Source organism: Balaenoptera acutorostrata, chromosome 19 (assembly GCF_949987535.1).
Source record: "Balaenoptera acutorostrata chromosome 19, mBalAcu1.1, whole genome shotgun sequence".
NCBI classification, from domain to species: Eukaryota; Metazoa; Chordata; class Mammalia; order Artiodactyla; family Balaenopteridae; genus Balaenoptera; species Balaenoptera acutorostrata.
The window spans coordinates 29,001,668-29,019,505 of NC_080082.1; the positions used below are offsets into that span (position 1 = coordinate 29,001,668).

The window sequence follows — 17,838 nt, forward strand, 5'->3', positions numbered from 1 at the left end:
GCTTGCATACCTACAGAGGTGGGTATCTCACTGCCTTCTAAAGGAGCCGGTCCTTTTTCAGACAGCTGAGTTTTTAGAAAGTTCTTGGTCATCTTAAGCCAAAATGGTTTCCCAACTTCCAGCTCTTGATCTTGACTTTAGTTTCTAGTGGCCTGTGGAGCAAATGTGGTCCCTCTTCCCAGTGAGATGCCTTCAATGATGTAGAGACAACTTTTGTATTTTGTTGGGTCTTATCCAAGCTAAGCAGCACCCTGGCTTGTCAATGTCCTTAAATTACCTATAATGGTTCTATATGCCACATTGCTTTTTTACAGCCGTTATTATGAATCCCCAACCGCCATCTGTCCAAGTCCCAAATCAAAATAAATAAGAGAGTGGCAGGATTTGTCTACCACTCCATTCAAAGGGCAACACTGTCCCCAAACTCTCCCCTCCCTCTTCACCTGGTTGATGCTCAGCAACTCCTTGGAGGATTTTGCCCGCAGGAACTGTAGCAGGGCCACGGAGTCTGACACGTTGCAGGCACAAATATCTGCAACCATCTGCAACTATTTCCGGAGAAGGAACAGGTCAGCGCACAGGACTGAAAGCCTCCAGGAAAATGAAAGTTGGAAAATGTCCTCAGTCCAGCCCCAGGTTGGTGCTTTATATATGAAGTCCGGCCTGCTGCCTCTCCCCACCCCCATGTGCCCATAATGGAATGCACACATTGAGGACAGGTTGGCACTGCATCATCCTTGCTCTCTTGCCTGACCCTCCTTGTCATCTTTAGCAATCACCAGAGCTGGATCCATCTCAGCTTATCAGCTCTGCTCCAGTCCCACCCCAGCCTGGAACATCTGAACATGCCCTGAGCATCCTTTTTCTATCTCTACACCAATTCCATTCATTCTTTGAGGCCCAAGTCCCATCTTTTCCAGGATATTCTTTTAGACCATTGCAGCCCCCATGAGCCCCTTCCTCTTCTAATCTCCTGTTACTCCAAGTGTCCTCACCTCCTCTACCTAGCTCTTTGCTAAACACCTTCTTGCCCTGTCATTGGACTTCCCACATGTGTAGAACTTGTCCCTTGAGAGTGGTGGTCCTTACTCTTCTGGGAGTCATGGATGCTCTGAGAATCCAATGGAAGCTACAGACCTTCTCTCTGGAAAATGCACAAACATAGAGTCTCCATACAACTGTAGGAGTTCTAGGACCACCTATCAAACTCTCCATGGATTCCAGGTTAAAAATCCTTGCCATAAAAAGATTATAGTCTTCTCAAGTTAGTATATGTCTTGTCCACTTATAAACCCATGGGTCTTAAAACAGAGCAGGGAAAACAATGAGCACTCAATATGTGTGTGGCGAATGCACAAACTAAAAAAAGCTTGATATATCATGTTACCAAAATCAATATTCCCTGTGTATTGAGGGTATTTTGTTTTACGATATTATAACTCTATGTTCCCACTCTTGGTGTAAGTTGTTATTTTCTACAAGGTGTTTAAGAAAATGCACCACTAAAGCGAATAATACCCAGGAGGTGGCTCCACAGTCCAGGGCTTAATTAGTATTCATTGAATGAATCAGCTCATTCGTTAACTCATTCATTCAGCAAACATTTATAATCACCTAATATACACCAGACATTATGCTGGGACATGAAAGATATAGAGACCTTGGCCTCTAGGTCCTCTTATCTGGTAGAGCGCTAAGACAAGATGATAGATGACACATACCTAGGGCATATGCCTCACTTCCCCCTCACAATCTCATGCCAGACAGCATTTATCAATCACAGCACTATTTCACACTGAGCTGGAAACAACCTCAGAATCTTTCTTAACATAGTACTCTAGGTGGAGTAGATTTAGTACAGGAGAAAAGCCATACATAATACAGAGGACTGAATTATATATCACAAGCAAAGAGTAATGGATAAGATGTAAGAACTATTACACATATGCTTATACACACACACACACACACACACGCACACACACTCATGCACACCAGCAGTAGTGCATTGTGTACCTGGACCGATTTGCTATTGAACCAGCCCTTCCATGGAACAACAAGGGTCACCTTGGGCCAACATCAGATCCTTTGGTCATGGTCAGCAAGGATAGCCAAGCACATGGTCTATGGACACCTGACCACATTCTCTCCTGACCAAGGAGAGGAAGCTGGAGAAGAGTTAACAATATACCTACATCATCATTCCTCTCGTAATCAGGGGCCTTCAGGTAAGGGATGATGGCCACCCCACTCTCCATGATGGCTCTGTGGAATAAGCCTTTGGCCATGGGGGACAGAATCTGGAGAGAGAACACAGGAGACCCAGGAAAAGTTATCCAGGGGGCTCCCCACCTATCACACACAAAACCCAGCCCTTCTTTAAAGAAAACTTCCCAGGAAGACTTCTTAAGAGCTCTAAACTCAGAGGGGAAAAAATCCTGGTTTGGAGGTTTCAAGGACTAGCTGCGAAGGTTTGGGCAAGTTTTCTAACCTCTCCGAGCCCCAGGTTCCTCATGAACTTGGAGGTCAAGCATTCTGCCGTGGGAGTGCGAGCTCCTTCACCCCCTGTCCTTGAAATGAGACTGAGCCCTTAACTCATGATGTATTTGTGAGGCTCGAGGGAGACAATGTGTTTATAAGTGTTTGTTCAACATGAAGGCAGCAATTAGATGTGAATGACTCATTGTCCTCATTTTTGTCACCTCAAAAATGAGGTGACACCGAGGTTCCTTCAAGTCCCAAAGAGAAGAACTCACAAGGCTGGAAACACTTATAGCTCCTGCTGACTCACCAAAGATGGTCACGCAGTGTGGGTCCCCATCAAAGAACTCGATGTTCTCCTGGACCCAGGTCAGGGCAGCCACCTGGTCCATGAAGGCCCAGTTCCCCAGTGCGTGCTTGTCCCCTGTGCTGTGGACAAGAGGCAGGGTGAGAATGCTCAGTTGGCTGCTGTCTGCTTCTCACAGCCCAGGGAGTGGGTTGCAGAGGCCGTGGGCTGGTGTCAGGGCATCGCCACCTCAGCTGGAAAGGAGCTGAGAGTCAGAGGCCTGGGGCAGCTGGGAAAACCAGGCTTAATTCTCACCCTCTGCTGGGATTTGGGTTTCTTTGAGAATCTGATGATAGCTCCACACCCCAGAAATATGCACAGACGATCTTATATGTGCAATCCAGGGTAATCATAGGCTCCCCTGCATCCATGGATTCCAGAAAAGTCCTGCCCCTGAGAGTTGGTCTGCACCAGGAAGCAAGACCTCCCTGGGCACAGGGGTTCCAATGAATGACTAAATGAATAATAATGATAATAATAGCAGCTGCTGCAGCATCGTGCACAACGCTGTCCCAAGGGCTTTACAGCTGATGCTCCTATGATCCTCCCACCCTGTGAGGTAGGTGGTGCTGGTCTTTCTCCTTTATCCCTCTGGGTCTTCTCTTCACCCTTCTCCACCCTGTTCTCAAAAGACTGACCTTTATGAACTGTGGCCAGTGGGAAACACCAGCTGGGGGTTTCAGGGTGGGATACTGAGGGACTGGGAAGTTTGTTCTGCCACCCCATGCCCCACCACCCTCTGCTGGGAAGTGGTTTAGGCAGTGGCTGCATTTCTCTGCAGCCACAGCTCACATCACCCCCACGCCCATCAGTGATATCCGCAAGCATGTTCTAAGGATACTGATGGATTCATCGTTTCCTTCTCACAGACAGGAAATGGAGGCACAGAGAGGTTAAATCCCTTGCCCAGGAGCTAGAAAGTTGCAGATTTGGATCCATGCTCCTAACCATGTTCCATGCTGCTGCCCCTGCAGAATAGCCTGTTTCCCAGGATGAGTGGACAATTAATGGGGAAACAAGGGGAGAAACACAGAATCAAAGAAACGCCTAGACCAAAACATCCGTGTGGTACCCACCATGTATGAGAGTAACCCCAGGATCATAGTTTACTCCTCCTGTCCCCCAGTCCCCCACACCGCTCCTCCCCTTGGTTCCCTTTCTCCGTCCATGACCCCTGGGCTGGCGCTAACTCCGCCCTCTCTCTCCCACAGCCTCCGCATCTGGTCAGGAGCCACGTACGCCCTGCCAATTTTACCTCCATTCCATCATAGGCCCCACATTGGTCCCCATTCCTCCATTTCTGTTTATCCTGATTCATAATCTGGTCACTTATGATCTGGGTGACCTTGAGCACGTCACTTAACTTGCTTTGCCTCAATGTTCTCATGTCTGAATGGGGTTAATAACGGTGCCTGCTTCACATGGTTGTTGTGCAGATTGACGGTGCAGGCACACAGCAAGTGCCATGTACATGTTAGCAATCCCTCCAGCCTGTTTCACCCCATGACCTGCACCTATGCTGTACAGCAGCCTCCCTACCGGACTCCCCATCTGAAGGCCAGGCGCCCCTAGCCCAGCCTGCACTCTGCTCTGGAGTGACCTTCCTACTATAGTGCTGTGCAGGGCACTCCTGGGTCCCTCCTTCTTTAAAAAAAAATTTTTTTTAATTAATTAATTTTTTTATTTTTGGCTGCATTGGGTCTTCATTGCTGCGCGTGGGCTTTCTCTAGTTGTAGCAAGTGGGGGCTGCTCTTCGTTGTGGTGTGCAGGCTTCTCATTGCGGTGGCTTCTCTTGTTGCAGAGCACGGGCTCTAGGCATGTAGGCTTCAGTAGTTGTGGCATGTGGGCTCAGCAGTTGTGGCGCACGGGCTTAGTTGCTCCACGGAATGTGGGATTTTCCCAGACCAGGGCTCAGACCCATCTCCCTTGCACTGGCAGGCGGATTCTTAACCACTGTGCCACCAGGGAAGTCTCTTGTCCCTCCTTCTTTATCCAATAAAAACCAGTCACCGTGCACAGCCTAGCATTCAAGGTCTTTCCCAATCAGGCCTGTCCCTACATTTTCACATCCATCTCCTGTTATATCCTCATCTACCTGTCTACTAGAACCAGACGTTATAAGCAATTTTTGGAGACCTTTCTGTCGAAGGAATCTTAGGCAGAATCCCAATGTACAGATCTGCTAAAAGTGTAATCAAAGCACCCCTCTCAGGCTTTCTTGCCTCCACCGCAGCCCCATAGCCACCTCCCCGTGCTATGTGCTCAAAGCCCAGTTTGCAAATATTGCTCCAGGCCCAGGTGCTGCTACATTTCTTTCCAACTTCCCAGCCTTTGCTCAGACAGCTCCTTTTGCCAAGTGTGCTTTCTCCCAACCCCTCCTCCCCAAACCCAACCTCATCTTTAAGGTGCAAATCAAATTCCACCTCTCTCAGGAAGCCTCGCTGGTTTCTGGCAGCTCCCTCTGTTTCTACAGCTCCGTCGCCTCTCACCCTCAGACCATTACTCATGTCCTGCCTGGTAGGGTATTTGTGTCCCTGTGTTATCTCCCCCATGACACTGAGAGCCTCTCGAGGGTAGGATTCACGCTGGACTCCTTGCCACCTTCCCCGTAGTTTCTGACCGTGGCCTCTCACTACTCCTTTGGCTCACACTGCATCCTGGTCAGGGCTTAGGTTCTGCCATGTTCTAAGTAGGATAATGGAAGTGGCCAAGAGCCCCAGCTCTATTCTGTGACCTCTGGGAAGCTGCTTCACCTCTCTGTGCCTCTATTTTTCAACTGTAAAATGGGAATAACAACAGTATGTTTCTCATAGAATTATTCTGAGGGTGAGCTATAATGGATGCATAGCAAGTGCACAACACCATGCCTGGCTCATAGTGAGCATCTGAAACATGTTCGATGTTACTGGGGGAAGGGAAGCCATGCAATGGAGTGATTATTTTCAGGTGAGCGCCTGGGGAGCCTTGATGTGGGCCCTATGGCAGAGACTACGAACTGCTCACACACCCTGTTTCCTCACTTTCTAGGGCACACATCCCCCTTGCAGTTGGGTGTGGTTATTATAACTGAGTTCTACCAGTTGTATGTGAACACAGTGATAATCGCCACCTCCAGGCTGACCCAGAAAGACCACTTTCTTCATGCTCTTTCTTCATCTGCTGTCCAAGTACAGCAGATCCAAGAGGATCTGGGGCCCTTGAGGAGGGCAGAGCCACAATATGGAAGGAGCCTGGGCCCCTGATTGACCACACAGAAGAACATCTGTCAGTCAGAAACATTTGATTGGATTTTAGTTGAGTGAGAAGGAGATTTTTATTGTTTTAAGCCACTAAGACTTGGGGGTTTACATGTTACAGCCGCTAAAATTACCTAACTAATTTGGGCCAAATTTGTTCAATGTCACTAAAGGCTCATTTCTCCTTAGGTTGCTGGGCACTGAACCCCCTGTGGCTGCTGTCCAGCTGCACCTTGGGGATCAGGGGTGTCAATCACTTGGGGAGACTCACTTGAAGAAGCCGAATATTCCTAGCCGGTACTGGATAGTCACAACAAGCACGTCCTCATAGGAAGCCAGGGCAGACCCATGGAAGATGGATGCTGAGCCAGTCTCGAAGGCACCCCCAGGGAGCCACACCATGACCTAAGGAGGGGAGAGGAACTCTCCAGTCAGCCCACCAGGCACCCATATCCCCTCTGCATGCATGTTGGGACATTCTTTCTTTAGGGAAATATGAATGTCTCACTTTCCTTTCCAAACAGCATCAGAGGTTTTTGTCTTTTGAAGAAGGCCCAGGATTAAGCATGTGGCTTCTGGCATATGAGTGCCTGGGTTTGATTCCCAGCTCTGCCACTGACTAGCTGTGTGACTTTGAGCAGCTTCCACAACCTCTCTGAGGTTTGTTTTTCTCATCTGTAAGATGTGAAGAATGAAAGTATCTCGTTTATGAGGTTATCATTAGGTTTAAATAAAATTCTTCATCCGAAGTCTATAGAACAATGTTGTATATTTCAAGTGCTCAGAAAATGTTAACTAAATGTCTTTGAACTTGTGACCCACAGGAGGATGGAAATCACTGTAAGCCATATATGAGAGGAAAAGCTGCTTTTCTAAGACTTTTCCCTACTTACAGAGAAAAGAGAAGAGAGGAGGGAAAAAAGGGAAGAGAAGTATGGAAGCTTTACTATACTGATTAGAAAAACTGGGACCAGGAAACATCAAACATTCAAATGGTATTACCACAATTTATATACTTAATAATAAATCCCTCCCCATCTCTTTTTTAAGGTCATATTAGTTACTACAACTCTTGGGGCAAGAAAAGAGAAGAAAGCCACAGAGGAAAAAGGAGAACTGGACAAAGCCTTGGCTTTGACACCCGGATCTGCCACTTACTGTGTGTATAACATGGACCAAGTCACTTATGCCCTCCCTGTGCCTCAGCTTCTTCATCTGTAGAATAGGTCCAATAATCCTCACTCACTGGGTTATTGTGGGGGTTAGATGAGACAATGAACTGTGCCTGGCACATAGTCAGCCCTCAATAGGTGTTGCTGTTACGATACAATAGAGTGAGTCTCCATTGCAGTGGCAAGGGGAGAGAGGGTGATAGAGGTTGTGGTTCAAAATTAGATGGTAGAATTACCTTCTCCACTCACTTGTACAGTCATCTTTCACATTCTTAAGTGAAACATTTCACATTATTACCTGACTGTCTTCATTGAAAACAGAAAATTTGAAAAAGGCATTTTTCCTCTTTGAAACAGGATTTCCCAAACTGAAAAATCAGAGTCCTCTGAAGCAGAGTCTTTTCTAAATGCTTACAGACCATTAAATACCCAACAGAGGGGAAAAACAAAACAAAATAAAAATCAAAGATCAAGTCACTGCCAATAAGGAAGCAATCAGAAAAGGAGATAAAGTGAATCTGTCATTAGAATGATTTTTTAAGAAAGTTATTGACATGTCAAGTGATTGCATTTCCCTTTTACCCAGTGGGGGCCTAGATCTGATTCCAGACATCCTGCCACTCTGCCTGGGGCCCAGGCCCAGAACCTGCCAACTGGAGCCCTCAGCAAGGCAGGCCTCCTTACGGGGAGCTTGGAGCCAGTGTCTGCATGGGCCGGTGCATAGATGTTAAGGTACAGGCAGTCTTCCGACACGCTGAGTTTGGGATAATGCACCTTGAGAATGTGTTGATCTGAGAACAGCCACTCTGAGTTCTGGAGGCACCTTGAAAAAGGGAAGGAGAAACCTTCAGAGTTGCTGTCAGCAAACTTGCCTGGGAGGGACCAGTTCTTATGACAGCAGGGAGGCCTAATGGTCTCCAGTGCCTGAGCAGAAGAGGCATACAGCACTCTTGGTACAAAGTCTAATAATACCTCAACCCCTATGGTGGCCCAAACAAACAAGCTATAATTCTCTTTGATCTAGTTCCTGGGTAAGAAAGCACATCATGCAGAATAATTATACCATTAACCCCCAGCACCCACCCATGCCTACCCCCATCACCATAATCCAGACACACACATAAAGACTCAAGGTGGCTCAACAATTCCCCAAGTTGTAAAAGGTAGGACACTGGGTTGCATATCAAGGGTTTTACTCTGGCGGTTCCCCCTTCTGCACCTACAGGAACAAAAGGACATTTCCAGGCCTTCTACCAGGAACCAACTGAGATAGACAAGCAGGGAGATTCCTGCATTCAGGCCTTCACTTAAGCTGGTACCTCTGCCTGGACTGCTCTCTCCCCAGATCTTCTTGCTCATGTTCTTCCCTTTCTTCCAGATTCTGTCAAAACGCTACCTCCTCCAAGAAGCCTTCTGAAATTTCTCCAGTTAGACCCTATATTTTAATTGTTGGTTCTCAGTGGATATCAGTTGAATGAATGAATGAATGAATGAACAAGCAGATGAGATTCAGCTTATTGTCCTTGGTCTCTGGACCACATGGGGTCTTCTGTGGCTTAGTGAGTTTTCTGGCACCAGGGTACTCCTTCTGCCTGGGACCCCAATGCCAAGAACTAACATGGCCCAACCTGAGGGCTTCACAGAATCTGAGAGTCAAAAGATTCTTGGCGATTTCCAAGTCTCACCTCCCATCCAATGCACGAGACACCTCCAAAATTTACCTGTGAACTTCTTGCCCATCTAAGCTTGAAAATTTGCAGTGTCTGGGAGTTCCTGCCCTCCCAGCTCCCCTGGGGCACAGAGACACACTCATGTATCCATTCCACTCTAAAGCCCTTACCTAGTCTGAGTGTGGAGACTAAGCCTGGGGAGAGGTCACATGGAAACGCTTCAACAACCCCTTCTAACCAAAAGACTCAGTAAGCCCGTCACAGTGGTTCCCAAACCTGACTGGTCCTCAGACTTCCTAGAGAATTTCTTTACAATCCAGTTATCCAGGCCCAGCTTTGGGGATTCAGGTTCAGGAAGTCTGGAAGGGAGCCCAGGGAATCTGCTTGTTCTAAACCAGACGGGGAGCCGTGCCATCACAGAAGCCTCACCCACATCTGACCCTCCACATCCTCCCACTGGGCTGCATGATCTTTATCATGTGCTCTGCCCCTACGCCCAGGTCACAGGCCACCCATAGGACCGAGCCAGCTCTTACAATTTAGGGTAGGACGTAGCGTTTTGGAAATCATTCCAGAGCAATGCAGGCTCTGGTTTTGCAAATCGCAGGAGTCCTACAGGGGGTGCAGCATAAGGGATCCCAAGGAACACGTTCACAGGCATGTCGTTTCCCAGCACAGTAGCTTGCTTCCCCCGGGACCATTCCAGCCTGGTGTTCCTCACTGGTGCATCTGCAGCTGGCCCTAGGGAAACACACAGGGAGGAATCAAGAGCTGGCAGGGAAGAGGCTGGGAATAAGCCAGACTCAGAGCTCCCCATAGTGGGACGCTCTTTCTCAACCCAGAGGCTGCGCAAGTATCTGGATTCCTTCTCAATGAACCCATGTCTACTGCTCCTTCAACATTCCCTTAGAAGTCATCTGCATCAGAGTACCCACTTAATTTCTCCTAGGAGCACAGCACCAAGCCACACCATCTTCCAAAATTTAATTCAGGAATCCATCTCCCTTCTGCTGCACACAAACTTTCCCTTACTATGGAACTGATACACACCAGCCTTTAGAGATCCTAGGACCCCACAAAAATCTTCTGGCTCAAAGTTTCCCACATTTCAGTCATTTTTATACCCACCAGCACAATTGCTGGCATGTCTGTGTATCACCCATGTGACTACTGGCTTTTATCTTTTCTTAAAATTAAATTGAAATAAACTTTTAAAAGTTTACTTAGAGGAATTCTAAACAGTAACGTCTATGGAATTGTGGTTTTGATGACTTAGGTATATGCTTTTGAGTACACATGAAAATACATATACAGCAACGAAAATAAAAAATTCTCTTGCAGATGCCACCTGAAATCAGCACATCCACCTCCAGGGGTATGAGGATAATTCTTACGGAGAATGGCAATGCAAGCTTCTCAGTTTCTACATCGAATATGGAGCCTTGAGAAGTTAGCTGCTCAACTATTTACTTAGCAGGACCCAGATTTCTTGGCATTATCTATTCTAATGTCATTTCGATAGTGACAGTCCTCCCTGGGCAGTTGGCATTACAGAAGCACAGGCTCCATCCCACGCCCCTCTCCAGTGCCTAGGACAGAGGGCTCTCCAAGCTCCCAAAAGTGCGAACAACCCAAGAACAAGACAGGGTCTTCTGTGCTCTACCCACACCTGAGAAGACCCTGGCCTAGGGCTCTCAGTAATACCAGGACATTGGTCAGGTGCCCTGAGGTTACTACACAGCCCTCCATGGGCCCCTAGAGACTCCTGACAAGTAAATTCATTTCCACCAGGGAAAATCCTCCAAGGTAGGGAAATCCCCTATCCCATCTTCTGAGGAGCCCTCCTCTCCCACTGGGTGTCTCACCCTCGGTGGCAGCTGCAAGGACCCAAACAGCCCAGAACAGGGTCTGGCCTGGGTGCACCCACTCCCCACTCATCTGGTTGGTCCGCCAGAACTCCCTGGACATCCGCGGCCACAGCTGGCCTCAGGGATCTTCGGTCAGGGACAAGAAAGGGCTTCCGGTTAGGAGACAAGTGTTGAGCAGGCAGACACAGTACACAGGCTCGGTGAACAATAATAGCATCAGACTAAGATTTTTGGAGGAATTGGCCAAGCAAGACTTTCCTGTTCTGATTTACACAAGAAGCTGATGATTAACTCTTGAGCGGGGGAAAGATAATTTGATAGGCTTTCGGCTCACAGGATGGTAGAAGCAGAAAGTACATTTGGGTTCAGGTAAGCCAGAGACATCAACTCAGATGTCTACAGAGGCCAGGAAGGCAGCAAACAAGCAGTGAATGAAGCTGGCCAGGAGAGACAATAGGGAATCATGGGGACTGTGGAAAACTAGACAGCACATGCTCTGTTTAAAGGGGCAATGACTTCTCAACTCCAGTAAACATTTGCCTTGTGACAACGTAGGTGGGCCAAACCAGAAGTCTATGATATCTCTCAATTCTTAAATGTGGTCTCAATTAACAAAAAATCACCATGTGAGCCCAACACAGCATTTCTACTGGCTTGAGTTGTGTCGTGGATGAAGACTCTGCAATTCTGATCTAGACCCAGGCCCCCCACAGTAAATATAAGGAGACAAGCCTAGGGAGCGAAGTTATTAATATAAGCAGTTCTGTTGGGGCCTGTCCTCAGCATTCCAGGATCTCATTGCAGTACTGATGGGTCATGGAAGATCTGCCTCAGGACCCAGGAGCATTACCATCCTGCCCCTCGCAGGCTCCATGCCTCACTTAGGGTTAAGGGCCCAGGATAGAACTTCCCAAATACTTGGGGCTGGGCAGGTGGAGTCAGAATTACCAGGGGCACTTGTGGAAATGTGTGTTCTTTGGCCCCACCCTCTGGAGATGTGAGGAAGGAATTTAACAATAGCAACAGTGGGTTTGGGAAGCATCAATCTAATGCATGGGAGGTTTCCCGGAATAGTCACCTCCTAAAAGAGGCAGGGGAGTGACAAGCAGGGCACAGAATTCTGCACAAACAGGGAAGGCCTTCCTCAAGGTCAGAGCAAGGGGCTGCCTCATGCACTGTGCTCAAGTCAGGTGCTCCATAAACTTTTGCAGATTTGAAGTCCTCCAGTAAATAACACCTTTCTTCCCAACTGCAACTCCATTTCTGATATGCCACTGACAGCACTAAGAATTATGGAAAGGGGACTTCAGTGGAGTCTTATGTGAGGGTTTGATTCTTAATTCAGCAAAAAAATCACATATGGTTCAAATAAACGTTGAAAATCCCTCAAATTGCCTCTGAAATCCAGCGAACACCTGGAGAGCAGTCCCTATGCATGATGAGAACCACGGACGGGGGGTAAGGAAGAAAGGGACTGCCCGTTTCAGACGTCTGGATGTTCAAACTGCCCACCTTTGAGGTGACCGTAAATCCCAGGAGGTGAATGGGGGGTGGGGTGGGAATATCTAAAATGTTTCCAGCTTGTCTGCAGGGTTTACTCATTTTGGCTTAACATTAAGCATACCAGATCCAGCAATCCCACTCCTGGGCATATATACAGACAAGACTACAATTCAAAAAGATACATGCACCCTTATGTTCATAGCAGCACTATTCACAATAGCCAAGACATGGAAACAACCTAAATGTCCATTGACAGATGAATGGATAAAGAAGATGTGGTACATATATACAATGGAATAAATACTACTCAGCCATAAAAAAGAACAAAATAATGCCATTTGCAGCAACATGGATGCAACTAGAGATTATCATACTAGGTGAAGTAAGGGAGAAAGACAAATAACATATGATCTCACTTATATGTAGAATCTAAAATATGACACAAATGAACCTATCTATGAAACAAAAACAAAATCAGGGACATAGAGAGTAGACTGGTGGTTTCCAAGGGTGGGGGGAGAGGGTAGGAGTGGGAGTTTGGGATTAGCAGATGCAAACTGGTATATATAGAATGGATAGACAACAAAGTCCTACTGTATAGCACAGGGAACTATATTCAATATTCTGTGATAAACCATAATGGAAAAGAATATGAAAAAGAATGTATATATGTATAACTGAGTCACTTTGCTATACAGAAGTAGTTAACACAACATTTTAATTCAACTTTACTTCAAGAAAAAATAAATTAAAAAAAGAACATCCTGAAATTGCAAAATGAACTACTAAAAAAAACTATTTGCCACTAAAAAAATTGAGCATACAAATATTTTAATTCATTTAATATTTATAGACACGTTTGTTGTAACAGGTTCAAAAGAATTATAGCTGTTTAGACATCAAAGCACTTAGCTCATGTCTGGGCTGTATAGTAGTAGGTGGTCAGTAGTGTTTGCTAAGTCAGAATCTAAACCTTTCTTTTCTCTGGGCCTCAGTCTCCCATCTTATGAAAACTGAGCAGACGTTTTAGGATTATAAATTCTAGAGGCCCAAGTATGAATGAGGTCTCCATTCCTGCCTGTGATTCCAGAAGAACCCAGAGCAGGGTGGAGAGGCAGAGAAGTTTCCAAGGAGAGGAAGAAGGCTGCTGACAGGATAAGTGATTGGCTCTTAGGCACAAACTTTGCCAGCTCAGAGTGGCATCTCCCCTGGCCCTGCCAACCAGGATCTTCAATGTCCACCTTGTCTACAATCTTGAGCCTTCTTAGACTAACTCCCCACTCTGGACCTCCCTCAGTGCCACCAAAAAGATTCTCCCTGCTCTATAATTCTGTCCCTGCATCCAATCAGAAATAATATTAATTCTTTATACCACTACTCATTCAACAGTTTTGAAAGTGTCTTCACATGTACTGTCTTATTGTCACATCTCTCCCCACACATTTTGGAAGTCTTTCTTCTCCAGCTTCTCATCCTTTAAAACCCAGTTCAACTGCCACCTCTTCCAAGAAGCTGTCCTAGGTTCTCCTGAACAACTCAGTGCTTTGCTTTTTCCGCCCCTCCTGTTTCCTAATGAGTTGTGTACATGACTGCCTTTCTCCTTGAGAAGGTCTTTTCCATTCATGTATCCATCACAGCTTTTTCCGTGTACCCTGGTGTTTCCCCAAACTCAGCCACTGACCTCCTAACTTTACAATTTGTATCATTCCCACTACTAACTTGACTATCAATTCACTTGATAGTTTTCTTTAAATTGACCTTAAAAAAATTGACCTTTCATTTAAATTGACCTTGGCCTTTAAAATTTTATTTAAATTGACCTGTGGTGAACATGCAAGTGCACAATCCCAGGGTTGGCACTGGGAGAAGCCAGCCTTGAACCCTGCACAACAGGTTCTGACATTGCCCTGGAATAAGGAAGCCCAGTGTGGGGAACAAAACGCCTGGAGTTTTTGCCAGCATTCATGGAAAGCCTTTCCTAATAACAGCATCAGTATTCAGAAAGGTTGCCTTTACATAAAACATTAGCAATTTGCATGTTACATTTATTAAAAGGGGTATTAAAAGGGATGGGTATGTGAGCTATACGGGAATTAATTACAGTGCCATTCATAATTTATTCCATGTGCAATAAAGAACTGATCAGATTTCATGTGTGTTTACCCTTCTGAAGGATAACTGCTTGTGGCTTATTCTAGTTTTTGTTGACCTTCTCATTATCAAAGAAATCTTTAATATCTAATGCAATGGGATAGTACTTTAAAAAGAGTAAACCAGTACGTTTTGCATTGTCATACTGCAAAATCATTCCCATTTCCCCCGACAACCATTATGGTGAAGCAGGAGGGTGTGGTGCAGAGGTTCTCAAAATAGGACAAAGAGGATAGTCTGCCCCTCCTGCATTGTGGACCTTGGGAAGGAGAAGGAAACAGAGGTAGGGAAAGCAGAGGATGACACAAGTTGCCGTGATTCCCCCTCTTAGACTTAAGTCTCGAAGTGGGAGGTATGAGAGGTGGGAGAGTTTCAAAGCAACCTTGGATCTCCAGGAGGAGGCTGCCACCTGTGTGCCCACACCTGTGCGCCATCCTGCAGCAGCCACAGCAAAATAAAAGAGGGTAGACAGAGAAATCTCAGGTGATGCGCCCACTTCCCTCAAATCTGCTGTTCCTTGGAGGGACCCCAGATACGGCCTTGAAGGGAACTCAGAGGTGATTGAGAACCTGGCTGGGAGCCGGAGGGGGAAGAGGGCAGGGGGCCTATAGAGGTGCTTCCCAGGCTTGAAAACAAAGTGGAACCACAATTTGACCTGGGGGGAGCACAGTGCTGAGTGCTGGTCAGAGCCAAAGTGGGGGACTGAGTTAGCAGGGGAGGACCCATGGACTTTGATCAAGACAAGAGGACAGACCACGAACTCACCATGTTAGAATTCATCATCCTCCCAGGAACCTGGTGCAGAGGGAAGTTGCTGTGGAGACCACCACAACAAGAGGACTTTCATAAGTGGGTCCAGGCTCCCTCTGCACTTCTACTCATATGGTCATATATGTTTCCCCTAACTCATACAGCCAGACTGCATCCTGGAGAGGAGGAGGGAGGATGGGAAGCAAATCTGAGAGGCCATGCATTTATTTGAAAAAGCTTATGTTACTTAAACAGACTGTTTAAAGTATTGAATAGGACTGAGTTTACCAGATTAAACGCAATGTAATTTTCTCCCATTAACTGGAGGGACAAGGGTGTTCTCTCTTTGTTATAAAGGGAAATTAACAAGATATATATACATATATATCTTATTAAGATAAGATAATTATATACATATATCTTATTAATATATAAGATATATAAGTATATATCATATATATGTGTATATATAAGATATATATACATATGTCTTACTAATTTATATGTATATATGTATATATGAAATATGCTACCACCAAACTGAGTCTATCTTCTCTGCAAAATCAGTATTGAAAGAGAACTGTGGAGAATATGGCTTCCTAATTGAATATCTTCTATTTGTTGTTCTGTCTAGGTCACCTTTGATTATCTCAGGTGTCCCCTAATGTACAGGACCTCCACTTTGGGAGACACTAATGTATGTCAGGAAACAATGGTACTAGCTTTCATGTATGGAATGCCTTGTAGGTGCCAGACCCAGGGCTAAATGCTTTGCAGCCATTCCCTAATTTAATGCAATGATTCCCATTTTGCAGATGAGGAAACTGAGGCTTTGCAAGGTAGGATGAATTATCAAATATCACAATGCTGAAAAGCAGCACAGCTGGGACTTGAGCCCAGATTTCCTGCCACCAAGCTGCAGGCTTTGCCATTTAGAGAGGATGAAGTAAGAAATGAGGAACAACAATAAGATTGGGAAGGTTGGCTGACTCCTGCAGTTCTTGGACTATGAAAAATCACTTAATCATCTAGGAAGTTGAGTAACCACTTGACATCACCTCCTAGGACTGTGATGTCCCCATCAGTAGCACAGACCAGTGGCCTGGATGGCCCCAGAGAGACATAGACCTTTGATGGGCTCTCTCTGTCCTCCAGATTGCTCTGCTGAAACCCTGAGGGAGAAACCAAAACGAGAGAGGACCTCAGTCTGAGGCATGGCTTAAAACATGCGCTAATCTACCCCTGCTGATAGGTAGTGGAGATCAAAGCCCACTTTCTGATTCTCATAAGGGGAGGCTGAAGGAACCCTGAAGGCATCGGAGCAACCCTGTGGTCTCAAAGTGGAGACTGGCCTACAGTTTGACAAAACAAAGGGAGGATTGTCTGGGGATGGAATCAGGTCACCAGGCAATGCCCCTCTCATCCCACGTGGGCCCAGAGCTGGACCTTTAGAGTTTCCTTCTTATAATCTTCCTTCAAACTCACTTCACATTCATGTTAAACCCAAACACTGCCATTCCAGATAGATGCCTCATTACACCCCATCCCTATAACCCCATAACTACACCCATCACTGCATCCCCATCACTGTACACCATGACTGCATACAGTCTTTGTTAATTACATTTTCCTCTCCTGGATGTTTTGCCTTGACTTCACCTGATGAAATCCTACTTCTCTTTTAAGATCTCACGGAAATACCATCTCCTCCGTATAGACCTCTTTATTCTCAAATGTGAGATTCATTTTTCCCTTTCCTCCTATATATTTTGTTGATGTTTCTATTATATTATTTATAATACTCTGTCCTTGTTCTATAGCTGGTTTAGCCACAAATAATGATGATGATGACGACGACGACATTACTCGCTCTTGGTCACATAACCTCAGCCCACTTCTGATTTAAGTCATAGCTGCAGTGGACAGTTCTGTGCAGGCTCAGCCTCATCTTGCATGGACAGCATGCCACTTGAAGCATGGGTGGGCCACGTGACTTTCTATTCTCTGCTCCAGGACTTTCTCCCCTTTGTCTTTGTTCAAGTGAGACTGGAATTACAGGACGGTTAAAGCCCCCAGGAGTAACCCTGTGCTCCAGCATCTGGAGACATTCTGTACACTGCTCAGGTGGCAGGAAGTCCTAGAGAAATTGGTCTCTCCTTGCTCACGGCAGCAGTCTCAGTAATACACACTGATCTTGTGGTTTCCTCACCTCTCTGCCTCAGGCTCTACTCTCAGGGAACCAAACTAAGTCAATTAGTACTAGGAGGAGACCTAGGAAGGAGACCCTCAGTGGGATTCTGTAACTGGATCGTTCACCAGTCAGACGGCATCATGTCACTAAGACTCTCTCCAGCTGGAGGGGCAGCACTAAGGTATGGATTAACTCTAAGGTATAGAGGCAATGGTAATTATAAGGATTGTGGTTTGGGCTAGCTTTTAAGTTCCTTGGAAACCTAAAAGAAAATGACAGACTCAGCTATTAACACAGAGTATGCCATGAAAATTGGAAGGCCTTCTGTCAGTTCTGAAAGATACCTTACCTCCTGGAACCATAGTTAGATCATTCTGAAAGTTAGACCCAAAATTCAACCATAAGAGTGAGAGAGCTACAAAGGAGGTTGAATGTGCAGCCGTGAAAAATCCACTATGTTAAAGTCAGGT

At 46.0% G+C, this 17,838-nt stretch overlaps 1 protein-coding gene across 1 annotated transcript in view; it reads right to left on the reverse strand.

Moving 5' to 3' along the window:
• Window positions 1–10,843, reverse strand: part of CES5A (carboxylesterase 5A) — a 30,122-nt gene extending 19,279 nt beyond the window's left edge. Inside the window, exons 1-7 of the mRNA XM_007167575.2 lie at window positions 10,771–10,843; window positions 9,442–9,646; window positions 7,920–8,058; window positions 6,335–6,468; window positions 2,757–2,910; window positions 2,196–2,300; window positions 444–548 (exon numbers count right to left, since the gene is read on the reverse strand). Coding sequence (XP_007167637.2) covers window positions 444–548; window positions 2,196–2,300; window positions 2,757–2,910; window positions 6,335–6,468; window positions 7,920–8,058; window positions 9,442–9,646; window positions 10,771–10,843 — 915 coding nt within the window. The remainder of the gene's footprint in view (window positions 1–443; window positions 549–2,195; window positions 2,301–2,756; window positions 2,911–6,334; window positions 6,469–7,919; window positions 8,059–9,441; window positions 9,647–10,770) is intronic.
• Window positions 10,844–17,838: the final 6,995 nt, after the last annotated feature.